This window comes from Pristiophorus japonicus, unplaced genomic scaffold (assembly GCF_044704955.1).
Source record: "Pristiophorus japonicus isolate sPriJap1 unplaced genomic scaffold, sPriJap1.hap1 HAP1_SCAFFOLD_141, whole genome shotgun sequence".
NCBI classification, from domain to species: domain Eukaryota; kingdom Metazoa; phylum Chordata; class Chondrichthyes; family Pristiophoridae; genus Pristiophorus; species Pristiophorus japonicus.
In genome coordinates this window covers 578,251-593,723 of record NW_027251082.1, presented here as the reverse complement: position 1 = coordinate 593,723, position 15,473 = coordinate 578,251, and the positions used below count along the sequence as shown (strand labels likewise).

Below are 15,473 nucleotides of genomic sequence, written 5' to 3'. Positions count from 1 at the left end.
CGAGTTGGTCTTACCGCAGGTGAAGGGTCCACAGCCAGATAGGGAATGGAAGACCAGCAGGAAGAGCAGTGCAAGGAGGATATTGCAGGGGTCCCCTGCGGTCATCCCCCTGCCAAACAGATACACTGCTTTGGGTACTGTTGAGGGGGATGACTCATCAGGGGAGGGCAGCCAAGTTCATGGCACCGTGGCTGGCTCTGCTGCACAGGAGGGCAGGAAAATGTGTGGGAGAGCGATAGTGATAGGGGATTCAATTGTAAGGGGAATAGATAGGCGTTTCTGCAGCCGCGACCGAGACTCCAGGATGGTATGTTGCCTCCCTGGTGCAAGGGTCAAGGATGTCTCGGAGCGGGTGCAGGACATTCTAAAAAGGGAGCATGAACAGCCAGTTGTCGTGGTGCATATAGGTACCAATGACATAGGTAAAATACGGGATGAGGTCCTACGAGGCGAATTTAGAGAGCTAGGAGCTAATTTAAAACGTAGGACCTCAAGAGTAGTAATCTCAGGATTGCTACCAGTGCCACGTGCTAGTCAGAGTAGGAATCGCAGGATAGCTCAGATGAATCCGTGGCTTGAGCAGTCGTGCAGCAGGGAGGGATTCAAATTCCTAGGATACTGGAACCGGTTCTGGGGGAGGTGGGACCAGTACAAACCGGACGGTCTGCACCTGGGCAGGACCGGAACCAATGTCCTAGGGGGAGTGTTTGCTAGTGCTGTTGGGGAGGGGTTAAACTAATATGGCAGGGGGATGGGAACCTATGCAGGGAGACAGAGGGAAATAAAAAGGAGGCAGAGCAAAATATAGAAAGGAGAATAGTAAAAGTAGAGGGCAGAGAAACCCAAGGCAAAAAACAAAAAGGGCCACATTCCAGCAAAATTCTAAAAGGGCAAAGTGTGTTTAAAAAATACAAGCCTGAAGGCTCTGTGCCTCAATGCGAGGAGTATTCGGATTAAGGTGGATGAATTAACTGCGCAGATAGCTGTTAACGGATACGATGTGATTGGCATCACGGAGACATGGCTCCAGGGTGACCAAGGCTGGGAACTCAACATCCAGGGGTATTCAACATTCAGGAAGGATAGACAGAAAGGAAAAGGAGGCGGGGTGGCGTTGCTGGTTAAAGAGGAAATTAACGCAATAGTAAGGAGGGACATTAGCTTGGATAATGTGGAATCGGTATGGGTGGAGATGCGGAATTCCAAAGTGCAGAAAACGCGAGTGGGTGTTGTGTATAGAGCACCAAATAGTAGTAGTGAGGTTGGGGACAGCATCAAAGAAGAAATAATGGATGTGTGCAATAAAGGTACAGCAGTAACCATGGGTGACTTTAATCTACACATTGATTGGGCTAACCTAACTGGCAGCAATACGGTGGAGGAGGATTTCCTGGAGTGTACTAGGGACGGTTTTCTAAACCAATATGTTGAGGAATCAACCAGGGAGCTGCCCATCCTCGACTGGCTATTGTGTAATGAGAAAGGACTAATTAGGAATCTTGTTGTGGGAGGCCCCTTGGGGAAGAGTGACCATAATATGGTAGATTTCCTTATTAAGATGGAGAGTGACACAGTTAATTCGGAAACTAGGGTCCTGAACTTAAGGAAAGGTAACTTTGATGGTATGAGGCGTAAATTGGCTAGAATAGACTGGCAAAGGATACTTAAAGGGTTGACGGTGGATAAGCAATGGCAAACATTTAAAGATCACATGGACGTACTTCAGCAAATGTACATCCCTGTCTGGAGTAAAAATAAAACTGGGAAGGTGGCTCAACCATGGCTAACAAGGGAAATTAAGGATAGTGTTAAAAACAAGGAAGAGGCATATAAATTGGCCAGAAAAAGCAACAAGCCTGAGGACTGGGAGAAATTTAGAATTCAACAGTGGAGGAGAAACGGTTTAATTAAGAGGGGGAAAATAGATTACGAGAGGAAGCTTGCAGGGAATATAAAAACTGACTGCAAACCCTTCTATAAATATGTGAAGCAAAAAAGATTAGTAAAGACAAACGTAGGTCCCTTGCAGTCGGATTCAGGTGAAATTATAATGGGGAAGAAAGAAATGGCAGACCAATTGAACCAATACTTTGGTTCTGTCTTCACGAAGGAAGATACAACTAACCTTCCGAAGGGACGAGGGGACAGTGGGTCGAGTGAGAAGGAGAAACTGAAGGAAATCCTTATTAGGTGGGAAATTGTGTTCGGGAAATTGATGGGATTGAAGGCCTGATAGTCTGCATCCCAGAGTGCTCGAGGAAGTGGCCCTAGAAATAGTGAATGCATTGGTGATCATTTTCCAACAGTCTATCGACTCTGGATCAGTTCCCATGGAGTGCAGGGTAGCTAATGTAATACCACTTTTTAAAAAAGAAGTGAGGGAGAAAACGGGTAATTATAGACTGGTTAGCCTGACATCAGTAGTGGGGAAAATATTGGAATCGATCAAGAAGGACGAAATAGCAGCGCATTTGGAAAGCAGTGACAGGATCGGATCAAGTCAGCATGGATTTATGAAAGGGAAATCATGCTGGACAAATCTTCTGGAATTTTTTGAGGATGTAACGAGTAGAGTGGACAAGGGGGAACCAGTGGATGTCATCTATTTGGACTTTCAAAAGGCCTTTGACAAGGTCCCACACAAGAGATTGCTGTGCAAAATCAAAGCACATGGTATTGGGGATAATATACTGATGTGGATAGGGAACTGGTTGGCAGACAGGAAGCAGAGAGTTGGGATAAACGGGTCCTTTTCAGAATGGCAGGCAGTGACTAGTGGAGTGCCGCAGGGCTCAGTGCTGGGACCCCAGCTATTTACAATATACATTAACGATTTGGATGAAGAAATAGAGTGTAATATCTCCAAGTTTGCAGATGACACTAAACTGGCAGGCGGTGTGAGCTGTCAGGAGGATGCTAAGAGGCTGCAGGGTGACTTGGACAGGTTAGGTGAGTGGGCAAATGCATGGCAGATGCAGTATAATGTGGATAAATATGAGGTTATTCATTTTGGGGCAAAAGCACGAAGGCAGAATATTATCTGAATGGCGGCAGACTAGGAAAAAGGGAGGTGGAACGAGATCTGGGTGTCAGGGTTCATCAGTCATTGAAGATTGGCATGCAGGTACAGCAGACGGTGAAGAAGGCAAATGGTATGTTGGCCTTCATAGCTAGGGGATTTGAGTATAGGAGCAGGGAGGTCTTACTGCAGTTGTACAGGGCCTTGGTGAGGCCTCACCTGGAATATTGTGTTCACTTTTGGTCTCCTAATCTAAGGAAGGACATTCTTGCTATTGAGGGAGTGCAGTGAAGGTTCACCAGACTGATTCCTGGGATGGTAGGACTGACATATGAGGAGAGACTGGATCAACTGGGCCTTTATACACTGGAGTTTAAAAGGATGAGAGGAGATTTCATGGAAACATGCAAGATTCTGATGGGACTGGACAGGTTAAATGCGGGAAGAATGTTCTCGATGTTGGGGAAGTCCAGAACCAGGGGTCACAGTCTAAGGATAAGTGGTAGACCATTTAGGACCGAGATGAGGAGAAACTTCTTCACCCAGAGAGTTATTAACCTGTGGAATTCCCTGCCGCAGAGAGTTGTTGATGCAAATTCATTGGATATATTCAAGAGGGAGTTAGATATGGCCCTTACAGCTAAAGGGATCAAGGGGTATGGAGAGAAAGCAGGAAAGGGGTACTGAGTGAATGATCAGCCATGATCTTATTGAATGGTGGTGCAGGCTCGAAGGGCCGAATGACCTACTCCTGCACCTATTTTCTATGTTTCTATGTTTCTAAATATCCCTAGGTCCAGCTGTACTGCAGCACTTTGCAATTTATCTCCATTTAAGTAATAACTTGCTCTTTAATTTTTTTCTGGCAAAGTTCATGACCTCACACTTTTCAATGTTATACTCCATCTGCCAAGTTTTTGCCCACTCACTTCGCCTGTCTATGTGCTTTTGCATGTTTTTTGTGTCCTCCTCACACATTGCTTTTCCTCCCACCTTTGTTTCGATGCAAACTTGGCTACATTACACTCGGTCCCTTCTTCCAAGTCGTTAATATAGATTGTAAATAGTTGGGGTCCCAGCACTGATCCCTGCGGCACCCCATTAGTTACTGGTTGCCAACCTGAGAATTAACCATTTATCCCGACTCTCTGGTTTCTGTTAGTTCGCCAATCCTCTATCCATGCTAATATATTACCCCCAACCCTGTCAACTTTTATCTTGTGCAGTAACCTTTTATGTGGCATCTTGTCAAATGCCTTCTGAAAATCCAAATACACCACATCCACTGGTTCCCCTTTATCCACCCTGTTCGTTACATCCTCAAGGAATTCCAGTAAATTTGTCAAACATGACTTCCCCTTCATGAATCGATGCTGACTCTGCCTGACCAAATTATGCTTTTCCAAATGTCCTGTGTCGGGGTAACAGGAGAACTCTCTCCCTCAAGGTGCACTAACTGATATAGTTAATCAATACCTCACCCGTCTGTTGGGGTAACAGGAGAACTCTCTCCCTCAAGGTGCACTAACTGATATAGTTAATCAATACCTCACCCGTCTGTTGGGGTAACAGGAGAACTCTCTCCCTCAAGGTGCACTAACTGATATAGTTAATCAATACCTCACCCGTCTGTTGGGGTAACAGGAGAACTCTCTCCCTCAAGGTGCACTAACTGATATAGTTAATCAATACCTCACCCGTCTGTTGGGGTAACAGGAGAACTCTCTCCCTCAAGGTGCACTAACTGATATAGTTAATCAATACCTCAACCCGGTCTGTTGGGGTAACAGGAGAACTCTCTCCCTCAAGGTGCACTAACTGATATAGTTCATCAATACCTCACCCGCCTGTTGGGGTAACAGGAGAACTCTCTCCCTCAAGGTGCACTAACTGATATAGTTAATCAATACCTCACCCGTCTGTTGGGGTAACAGGAGAACTCTCTCCCTCAAGGTGCACTAACTGATATAGTTAATCAATACCTCACCCGTCTGTTGGGGTAACAGGAGAACTCTCTCCCTCAAGGTGCACTAACTGATATAGTTAATCAATACCTCACCCGTCTGTTGGGGTAACAGGAGAACTCTCTCCCTCAAGGTGCACTAACTGATATAGTTAATCAATAACTCACCCGTCTGTTGGGGTAACAGGAGAACTCTCTCCCTCAAGGTGCACTAACTGATATAGTTAATCAATACCTCACCCGTCTGTTGGGATAACAGGAGAACTCTCTCCCTCAAGGTGCACTAACTGATATAGTTAATCAATACCTCACCCGTCTGTTGGGGTAACAGGAGAACTCTCTCACTCAAGGTGCACTAACTGATATAGTTAATCAATAGTTCACCCGTCTGTTGGGGTAACAGGAGAACTCTCTCCCTCAAGGTGCACTAACTGATATAGTTAATCAATACCTCACCCATCTGTTGGGGTAACAGGAGAACTCTCACCCTCAAGGTGCACTAACTGATATAGTTAATCAATACCTCACCCGTCTGTTGGGGTAACAAGAGAACTCTCTCCCTCAAGGTGCACTAACTGATATAGTTAATCAATACCTCACCCGTCTGTTGGGGTAACAGGAGAACTCTCTCCCTCAAGGTGCACTAACTGATATAGTTAATCAATACCTCACCCGTCTGTTGGGGTAACAGGAGAACTCTCTCCCTCAAGGTGCACTAACTGATATAGTTAATCAATACCTCACCCGTCTGTTGAGGTAACAGGAGAACTCTCTCCCTCAAGGTGCACTAACTGATATAGTTAATCAATACCTCACCCGTCTGTTGAGGAAACAGGAGAACTCTCTCCCTCAAGGTGCACTAACTGATATAGTTAATCAATACCTCACCCGTCTGTTGGGGTAACATGATGCCTCTCTCCTTTGGGTGAATTAACTGATATCGTAAATCAATACCTCGCCCTTCTCCTGTTCTACATCCACCACGGAAGTGAACACACGAAATCGCAGGTCCAACCGGTTTTATTACGAGCGATGCACGGGAAGTTCCGTCGTGGAACCTCCGAAATACAAGAGTTTTCAAGCAAACTTTATACAGGTTTTGGAGAGGAGCTATCCTCCTCAACATCTTCGATAGGTTTATTGTTATCACCAAAGTAACGTTGATTTGTGGACTCTTATCATAGAACATAGAAACATAGAAAATAGGTGCAGGAGTAGGCCATTCGGCCCTTCGAGCCTGCACCGCCATTCAATGAGTTCATGGCTGAACATGCAACTTCAGTACCCCATTCCTGCTTTCTCACCATACCCCTTGATCCCTTTAGTAGTAAGGACTTCATCTAACTCCTTTTTGAATATATTTAGTGAATTGGCCTCAACAACTTTCTGTGGTAGAGAATTCCACAGGTTCACCACTCTCTGGGTGAAGAAGTTTCTCCACATCTCAGTCCTGAATGGCCTACCCCTTATCCTCAGACTGTGACCCCTGGTTCTGGACTTCCCCAACATCGGGAAGATTCTTCCCACACATAACTTATCCAGTCATAAGAACATAAGAATTAGAAACAGGGGTAGGCCATCTAGCCCCTCGAGCCTGCTCCGCCAGTTAACAAGATCATGGCTGATCTGGCCGTGGACTCAGCTCCACTTACCCGCCCACTCCCCGTAACCCTTAATTCCCTTATTGGTTAAAAATGTATCTATCTGTGACTTGAATACATTCAATGAGCTAGCCTCAACTGCTTCCTTGGGCAGAGAATTCCACAGATTCACAACCCTCTGGGAGAAGAAATTCCTTCTCGGTTTTAAATTGGCTCCCCCTTATTTTGAGGCTGTGCCCCCTAGTTCTAGTCACCCCGACCAGTGGAAACAACCTCTCTGCCTCTATCTTTTCTATCCCTTTCATGATTTTAAATGTTTCTATAAGATCACCCCTCATCCTTCTGAACTCCAACGAGTAAAGACCCAGTCTACTCAATCTATCATCATAAGGTAACCCCCTCATCTCTGGAATCAGCCTAGTGAATCGTCTCTGTACCCGCTCCAAAGCCAGTATATCCTTCCTTAAGTAAGGTGACCAAAATTGCACGCAGTACTCCAGGTGCGGCCTCACCAATACGCTATACAGTTGCAGAAGGACCTCCCTGCTTTTGTACTCCATCCCTATCGCAATGAAGGCCAACATTACATTCACCTTCCTGATTACCTGCTGCACCTGCAAACTAACCTTTTGGGATTCATGCACAAGGACCAATTGTGGAGCAGTGGAGGCGTGTCCTGCTCAGTTGGAGCTGTGAGCAGTCAGAGGAGCAGCTAGCAACTTGAGCTCCTGCCTGGAGAGCCCTGAGACCAGCCCAGGAAGAGAAGGAAGGAAGGGGCTTCAACACCAACTTTATCCAGAGGGAGAGGAGGAGAACAGAAAACTTTGAACAACTTTATTACCATTTCTGCAAAGAGTTGGAGAGAGGGGGAAAAGACCAACAACATCCAGTGTGGAAGGAGGGAGACCCAACATTCAACAGGTGGGTGTGGGTGCATTTCCCCAAACAGACTTTGTTGTATCGGTGGGGGGAGGAAAGAAGACCACTGAGGGCCGAAACATCGCGGGGGGTGTGTGTGTGTGTGGTAGTGTGCGTGGGGGCCGTGCTTACAACTAGGCCCCCCCCCACAATTGGAACCCCCCCCACCCCCCCACATTTGCCTAGCCTGGGATAGCTGGAGCTACCAGGCTGAAGATTGTCATTAATCACCCTATTAAGGATCGTTAGGAGTGCCTGGTGGCTCCAGCTACCCCAGGTGAAGACATCTTCTCCCCCCACCTGAAGACCACCCCAAAGACTTTTGTGTTTTGCCATCTGGGGAGTGCACCCACCCACAGCTGCGAGGGGAGACCTGCCCTCGCAGCCCCCCCCCCTTCCCACCCCCCTCTCTCTTTCTCCGTTACCCTCTGTTTCTACTCTCTCTCTCTGAGGCCCCTTTTCTTCCTAATTTAAAAAAAAACAAAACCCAATTAAGACAACTGAGCAGAGGGAGCAAGGCCTCTCCCCAATTGTCAACGAGGGGAGAGGTGCCTCGTTAAGGGCTCCTTTGCTCAGTTAATATACGAGGCCTAATTAAGACCATTAAGGCCTGTGACTTTGGGGTGGGTGTAGCCCTTAAAGGGACCCCGTGATGGCGACCCCATCCACGCCGGTGGCAGGGCCAGCAAGGACGTATGCGCAGGTGGTGTCTACATCCACGGCACCTCCTGCGCCACCTGCTGCCCTGCCACCATTCAAACTAATAACCAAAAAACACGGGGTCAAGAGCTACACTCACCCCACAATGAGCATCGAGGAGTGCGTGCGGGCGATGGCTGGGGTAGTCGGCCCCTCGGCCATTGTCGCAGCCTCCAAGATGTCTGGGAAGGCCGTGTTCTTCCTGGGGTCGGAGCGGGCGGTGTCCCTGGCCCTTGAAAAGGGGCTCACGGTGGGCGGGACGTTCCTGCCGGTGGACCCTCTCGAGGCCACCGCGCAGAGGGTCATCGTGTCAAACGTCCCGCCCTTTGTTTCCGCTGAGCTCCTCCTCCCTCACCTACACCAACTGGGGGAGGTAAGGTCGGGGATCAACCCCATACCGCTCGGCCTCAGGGAGAACAGCCTGCGCCACGTGTTCTCCTTCCGCCGCCAGCTCTTTGTCCGGCTGGCGCGGGAGGACGTGACAGAAGGGCACTTTAATGTGGTGCACGAGGGGACTGCCTACCGGGTCTTCTGGACGTCGGACGGCGTGCGGTGCCATGCCTGCAGGGAGGTGGGGCACGTTCGCAAGAACTGCCCCGCCTCCAAGGCCGCCAAACCACCGAAGGCGGCCAAGGCTGGCGCCGCCGCCACCCCTCCCCCTAGTTGCGTCCGCGTGCCAGGAGCCATGGGTGCGCGGGCATCGTCGGAGGCCTTTGTTTTCAGGGCCTCCGGCGGGGGGGAGGGAGAGCGTCCGACCGGAAAGAAGGCGCGGAAGAAGACAAAACATCTTGAGGCGGGTCCCCTCAGTGCGCCGGATAATTTGACCACCACGCTCAGCCCAACCCCGTCACCGGCGAGCGCGGGGTGCCCCGAGCCCGTGCCCGAGCCCTTGAACAACACCACAGAGGGGCCCGGGCGCGGGCAAGAAAAGGAAAAGGGGGGGGCGGAGCGGGAGGCCTCGGCAGACATGGAGGTCTCCCTGACTCCGCGCGCCCCCAGGAACAAAAAGAGGCACGGCCCCAATGACGCGGAGGGGGAACAACATCCCTCCGCGGAGGAGTCGGTGCACGCCGCGTGTCCCGCGTCCCCCACCAGCGCCCCCAAATTGCGCTGCAGGCGCGAGGAATCTTTCCCCGGGGAGGGTGAGACAGTTGAGGCTGCCCAGCCGCTGCCTCCTGGGGATGGAGTGGAAGATCTGCCTGTCGTGGGGGCGTGGGGACCGCGGAGGAATGCGTAGCCGCCGGGCCGGGCGTCCCGGGGACTGAGGCGGGCGAGGCCGAAAAGGCCGAACCTGAGCCCGCCCAGCTATTATCCAACTTCCCCCAGGAGTCGCTGGACCCGGCGGAAAAACAATTTATGGGTTTTAATGACACTGTAGATGCTGGGCCGGGGGGTGGCAGCGGGGAGGGGGAGGAACACCCACCCTCGCCTCTTACTTTGGAGCTGGAGCACTTGGGGAGCCTGGGGATTTCCTATGGCCGGGTCTCTCCTTGTTCTCCGGTTCCTGGGGCGGAGGGGGAACCCCTTCCGCTGTCATTTCCGGACCCAGCACCATTTTTAAAAGAGCCCAGTGGGGACTCCTCTGCCGACGATCCTGGGGGTGGGATCGGGGCAGTGCCAGGGCCGGTTGGAGCGGCCGGTTCATTTGCCGTACCTTGTGCGGTCGATGGGCTGGCTGCTGGCGGCCACCTCCCGGAGGAGGATGGGGACTCGGTGGGGGACGCGGGTGAAGACCTAGAGACCACCGCCAGCGAGGCGGTGGATCTGCTCGCGGCCGCCGCTGAGGCCCTCCTCATTCCTGCAAAGGAACTCCGGGACTTTTTGGCCCAGAGCCGGGGTCGCTGCAACCAAGCCCGACTGGCCCTGGAAAAATGGTCCGAGCCGGAGCTGATCAAGGCGTCCGTCCGCGCCGCCGTCAAAACCTTGGCCGCGGGCGGGCCCCTGACAAAGGCGCAACACCTTGAGCTGCGCGAGCTCGAGGGACTCCTCGCTGGGCTGCGGAGGGAGCGGAGTTCAACAAAAGACTCCGCTCCCTCCCCCACAATAGGTTAAGGTAGAGGTTGCACTATGCTTTTGCCATGAAGATAACCATAGCCAGCCTCAACATCAACGGCGGCAGAGGGGCACGCCGTAGATTTGACAATTTTTCGCTCCTGCGGGAGGGGAAATATGCGGTGTGCTTCCTGCAAGAAACCCACACCGTTCCGGGAGACGAAGCCACGTGGCTCCTGGAATGGCAAGGAGAGGTCCGCATGAGCCACCTCACCGCCATTTCAAGTGGGGTGGCCATCTTGCTGGGCCCGCATTTTCAGCCGGAGATCTTGGGGGTCGAGGAGCCCGTGCCAGGCCGCTTGCTGCACGTAACGGTTCGCCTGGGGGACGTGCCGCTCCATCTCGTGAACGTGTACGCCCCTCAGCCCGGCCCGCAGCAAAGGCGCTTCTTTGAAGAGGTGTCCGCTCTTCTTGGCTCCGTCGACGTCGGCGACTGCATTGTCCTCGGGGGGGATTTTAACTGCACCCTCGAGGCGAGGGACCGCTCCGGTGCCCCGCAGTGCATGACGGCGATGGAGAAGTTGAGGGACCTGGTCGGGTCCTTCGACTTGGTGGACGTCTGGCGAAATCTCCACCCCGACTCCAGCGCCTTTACTTGGGTGAGGCCTGGAGTTGGATGGTCTAGAGTCGACCGCCTTTACGTGTCTCGGGCGTACGTTTCCTGCGTCCCGGCGGCCTCCATGCGGCCGGTGCCGTGTTCGGACCACCACCTGGTGTGGGCGGAGCTCGCTTCGCTCCGCGCGAGGACGGGGTCCGCGTACTGGCACTTTAACAACCGGCTGCTGGAGGACGTGCGGTTCCAGGACTCGTTCCGTCGATTCTGGTCCGACTGGAGAAGGAAGCAGGGGGGCTTCCCCTCCTTGAGGCTATGGTGGGACGTGGGCAAGGCTCACGTCCGCGTCTTCTGTCAAGAGTACGCGAGGGGGTCGACCAAGAGGCGGGCGGCCAGAGTCGGGCGCCTAGAAAAAGAGGTGCTCGACCTGGAAGCCCGTCTCGGTCAAGTCGTCCAGGACCCGGCCCTGAAATTCTGGCTGCACTTCAGTCCCACTCTCCTGATCTTTGGGCACCCTGTGCGGAGGGGAGCGGGTAGGTCCGAAGGCCTCCTCGTAGGACTGCTCCTGGGCACGGCCAAGGGTGCCATCAGCCGGTCCAGGCAGCGGGCGGTCGAGGGGGTCGTTCAACCTGACTGCCTGCCTCTCTTCCGCTCTTACATCCGGTCCAGGGTGTCCTTGGAGATGGAGCACGCGGTGTCCACCGGTACGCTCGCGGCCTTCCGCAAGAGGTGGGCACCGGAGGGACTGGAGTGCATCATCACGCCCGGCAACCAAATTTTAATTTGATTTTACGTTTTAAAGTTTAATTTGTTTTAATTGCCGGTGCTTTTAGTGTCCCCCTCCCCTTTTATAGGGGGCACTTGGAAAAATTTGATTTCAGCGCCCAAAAAAAAACAAAAAAATAAAGAAAAAAAAACACAAAAAAAGGAAGAAAAAAAAAGGGACCTTGAAAATGTCTGCTGTGTCACCCAGGGCGGGTGGCACCATTTAATGTTTGTTTTTTTCAAGTAAACTCAAAAGAGTTTCATGCACAAGGTCCCCCAGGTCCCTCTGCACCGCAGCATGTTGTAATTTCTCCCCATTCAAATATTCCCTTTTACTGTTTTTTTTTCCCCAAGGTGGATGACCTCACACTTCCCGACATTGTATTCCATCTGCCAAACCTTAGCCCATTCGCTTAACCTATCCAAATCTCTGCGCAGCCTCTGTTTCCTCTACACAACCCGCTTTCCCACTAATCTTTGTGTCGTCTGCAAATGTTGTTACACTACACTCTGTCCCCTCTTCCAGGTCATCTATGTATATTGTAAACAGTTGTGGTCCCAGCACCGATCCCTGTGGCACACCACTAACCACCGATTTCCAACTCGAAAAGGACCCATTTATCCCGACTTTCTGCTTTCTGTTAGCCAGCCAATTCTCTATCCATGCTAATACATTTCCTCTGACTCCGCGTACCTTTATGTTCTGCAGTGACCTTTTGTGTGGCACCTTATCGAATGCCTTTTGGAAATCTAAATACACCACATCCATCGGTACACCTCTATCCACCATGCTCGTTATATCCTCAAAGAATTCCAGTAAATTAGTTAAACATGATTTCCCCTTCATGAATCCATGTTGCGTATGCTTAATTGCACTATTCCTATCTAGATGTCCCGCTATTTCTTCCTTAATGATAGTTTCAAGCATTTTCCCCACTACAGATGTTAAACTAACCGGCCTATAGTTACCTGCCTTTTGTCTGCCCCCTTTTTTAAACAGAGGCGTTACATTAGCTGCTTTCCAATCCGCTGGTACCTCCCCAGAGTCCAGAGAATTTTGGTAGATTATAACGAATGCATCTGCTATAACTTCCGCCATCTTTTTTAATACCCTGGGATGCATTTCATCAGGACCAGGGGACTTGTCTACCTTGAATCCCATTAGCCTGTCCAGCACTACCCCTCTAGTGATAGTGATTGTCTCAAGGTCCTCCCTTCCCACATTCCTGTGCCCAGCAATTTCTGGCATGGTTTTTGTGTCCTCCACTGTGAAGACCGAAGCAAAATAATTGTTTAAGGTCTCAGCCATTTCCACATTTCCCATTATTAAATCGCCCTTCTCATCCTCTAAGGGACCAACATTTACTTTAGTCACTCTTTCCCGTTTGATATATCTGTAAAAGCTTTTACTATCTGCTTTTATGTTTTGCGCAAGTTTAAGGAAGCCTCAATGCCTGCACCTGGGGTGAGACTCCCGAACATGGACATACCTTTCCACATTTACTGCAAAAATGAAGAACGATTCTATGGGGCAGTGGTCACTCAGATGCATGGGGACAAATGCATCCTGTTGCCGATTACTCAACCCAACAGTCACCCGTGGCAGTCGGTCTGTCCCGGTGTGATGCTCTGGGCTGTGCAATATGGTCAGTGAAAGTCAGTGAACCAGTAGTGATGAGCGGGGAGATTGTACTGCACATTAAACACACTCAAATGCTCAACACCGGGAAACTAAGATCCATGTCCAATGTACGCAGGACTTAATGGGAGGCAATTCTGCTCCCCACTGATGAGTTGGTGAAAATACTACGGGAAATTGGGGAATCCCTGCAGAGGGTCTCCTGGCCACAGGTGAACCCCATGATTGCCATGCCCGAGAGTGGGAAGACTCACATGGTAATATGTGAGATCCCACTCGATGACCCCGATTTAACCCTTTATGTGGACGGGTCCCGCAAATATATCCAAGGGACCCCACATACGGGGTGGGCAAAGGTCAATGGAGCTCTTGACACCGTCCTAAGTGGGGGACTGGACGGAGGACTTTCCACACAAGTGGCAGAACTCACTGCCCTGACAGATGCCCTCCAATTAGCTGAAGGCAAGCAGGCAAATATCTACACAGACAGCCGCTATGCTTTTGGAGTAGTCCATGACTACATGACCGCCTGGGGGAGATGGGTGTATGTCTGCTCAGGCCTTCAAACATGAAGGCTGAATTAGGCTGCTATTAAACGAAGCTAGTAAATGCTGAGACAGCAGTACTAAAGGTCAAAGCCCACCAGAGAGTGGTGGATGATGTCCAGAGAGGTAATGATGTCGCCGACAAGGCTGCACAGGAGGCAGCAGTTTCGTCCGAAGTGAAGGAGGAATCAGTAAGTAGTATGATTACTGAAGATATTGACATTGTAAATTACATGCAGATGTAAGTGATGAAGAGGAGACTGAATGGAAAAGACAGGGAGGGGCACCAGATCCAGACTCCGTGTGGAGAAAGGACGGGAAGGTGACAGCCCCTACTTGTATAAGAAAGATGCTCATGGGACTGCACCACGACATTAACCATGCCGGGTGAAATACCATCCTCAGTAGTGTCTCTCGAGATTGGTGGCCAGGCATGGGACGAGACATTGCTAAGTATTGCCAGCAATGCATTACATGTGTCCAACATAATCCGGGCATTGAACAAAAATTTCACATCCCCTACCATCCACAGAGTTCGGGGATGGTAGAACGGATGAATCGGACAATAAAGACAGCCCTGTCAAAAGCCACCCAAGAAACCGGACAGGCTTGGGCTGAGCTGCTATCCTGATGAGACAAAGAGCAACCTCTAACCAGACAACAGGATTAACTCCATATGAACTCATGACTGGTCGGGCAATGCGATTACCCGAAGGTATAATCACAGGAGGGTCCGATGTGGGCCCATTGCAGGATCAGACTAGGAGATATGTAATGGAGTTAAGTATATGAGACAGGAAGTAAGGGAACAACAGGAAGGCCGGGACGAACAAGAGGAGTTAGAGTCCCCAGTAGATCTTCCCCAAGTGTGGGAGAAAGTAATGGTTACCGGGATGAACCGGATTCATGCCACAGTGGTTGGGACCATACGAGATAATGGTCAGAGGCGAGACGTGCGCATATGTGAATATGAATGGAATAGGATGGTGGAAACATTGGTCCCAGTTGAAAAGCTACATTGACATATAGTGGATGACCCAGGGGCGTCCCTCCCTTTTACAGGATGGCCTGGCGGATGATGATACTGTTATGGATGATCCAGACAACGGAACACCATGAGGAAGACCCAAGGGTCCCGAATTCAGATGAATAATTGTGGTGGATGGAATCCCCACATATCGGGGATCTTTCGGTTCGAAGGAGGTCTGGTGGACTTTGGTCTGCCACTAAATGGCATCATCTGAAGATGCAAGGGAGTCCAACCGAAAATGTTAGGAATCTCTGATATCCCACCGAACGGCATGTATATCCTGTAACCTTGCTAGTGTCTCTATATTGACACCCCTCAGCGATTGTAACTATTATCGCAACCATTATTATCACTATAAGGACTTTGAGGAATCTTATGCAAAAAGAAATGGAAGAATACTGTGACATAGATTCACACGTTAGAAATCATAAGCCTAATGTCATTACGGTATGCCTCAGGGCAGAATGAACATTTCGACCCAGGTATTAAAATTGCATTTATAAAGACGGGTCATGTCCCTCACCAATAATATGGGTGAGATGGGCAGGCGAGTGGCCACTAACGACAGCACCAAAACCGTTAGAATGTCCCCTACCTACCGCAGGACCCCCAAGCGGGTTGGTCCTGAGAAGGGAGGGAATTCAATTGTATGAAAATGTACACCATGAGATATTACCTGTAATAGTAAA

The 15,473-nt window shown here is 50.5% G+C and overlaps 1 protein-coding gene across 1 annotated transcript in view; it reads left to right on the top strand.

Moving 5' to 3' along the window:
- Positions 1 to 14,873, top strand: part of LOC139242648 (probable G-protein coupled receptor 139) — a gene marked incomplete at its 5' end in the record, with an annotated part of 66,607 nt that extends 51,734 nt beyond the window's left edge. The window contains 2 exons of the mRNA XM_070870451.1: positions 13,811 to 13,945; positions 14,817 to 14,873. Coding sequence (XP_070726552.1) covers positions 13,811 to 13,945; positions 14,817 to 14,873 — 192 coding nt within the window. The remainder of the gene's footprint in view (positions 1 to 13,810; positions 13,946 to 14,816) is intronic.
- Between the last annotated feature and the right edge of the window lie 600 nt (positions 14,874 to 15,473).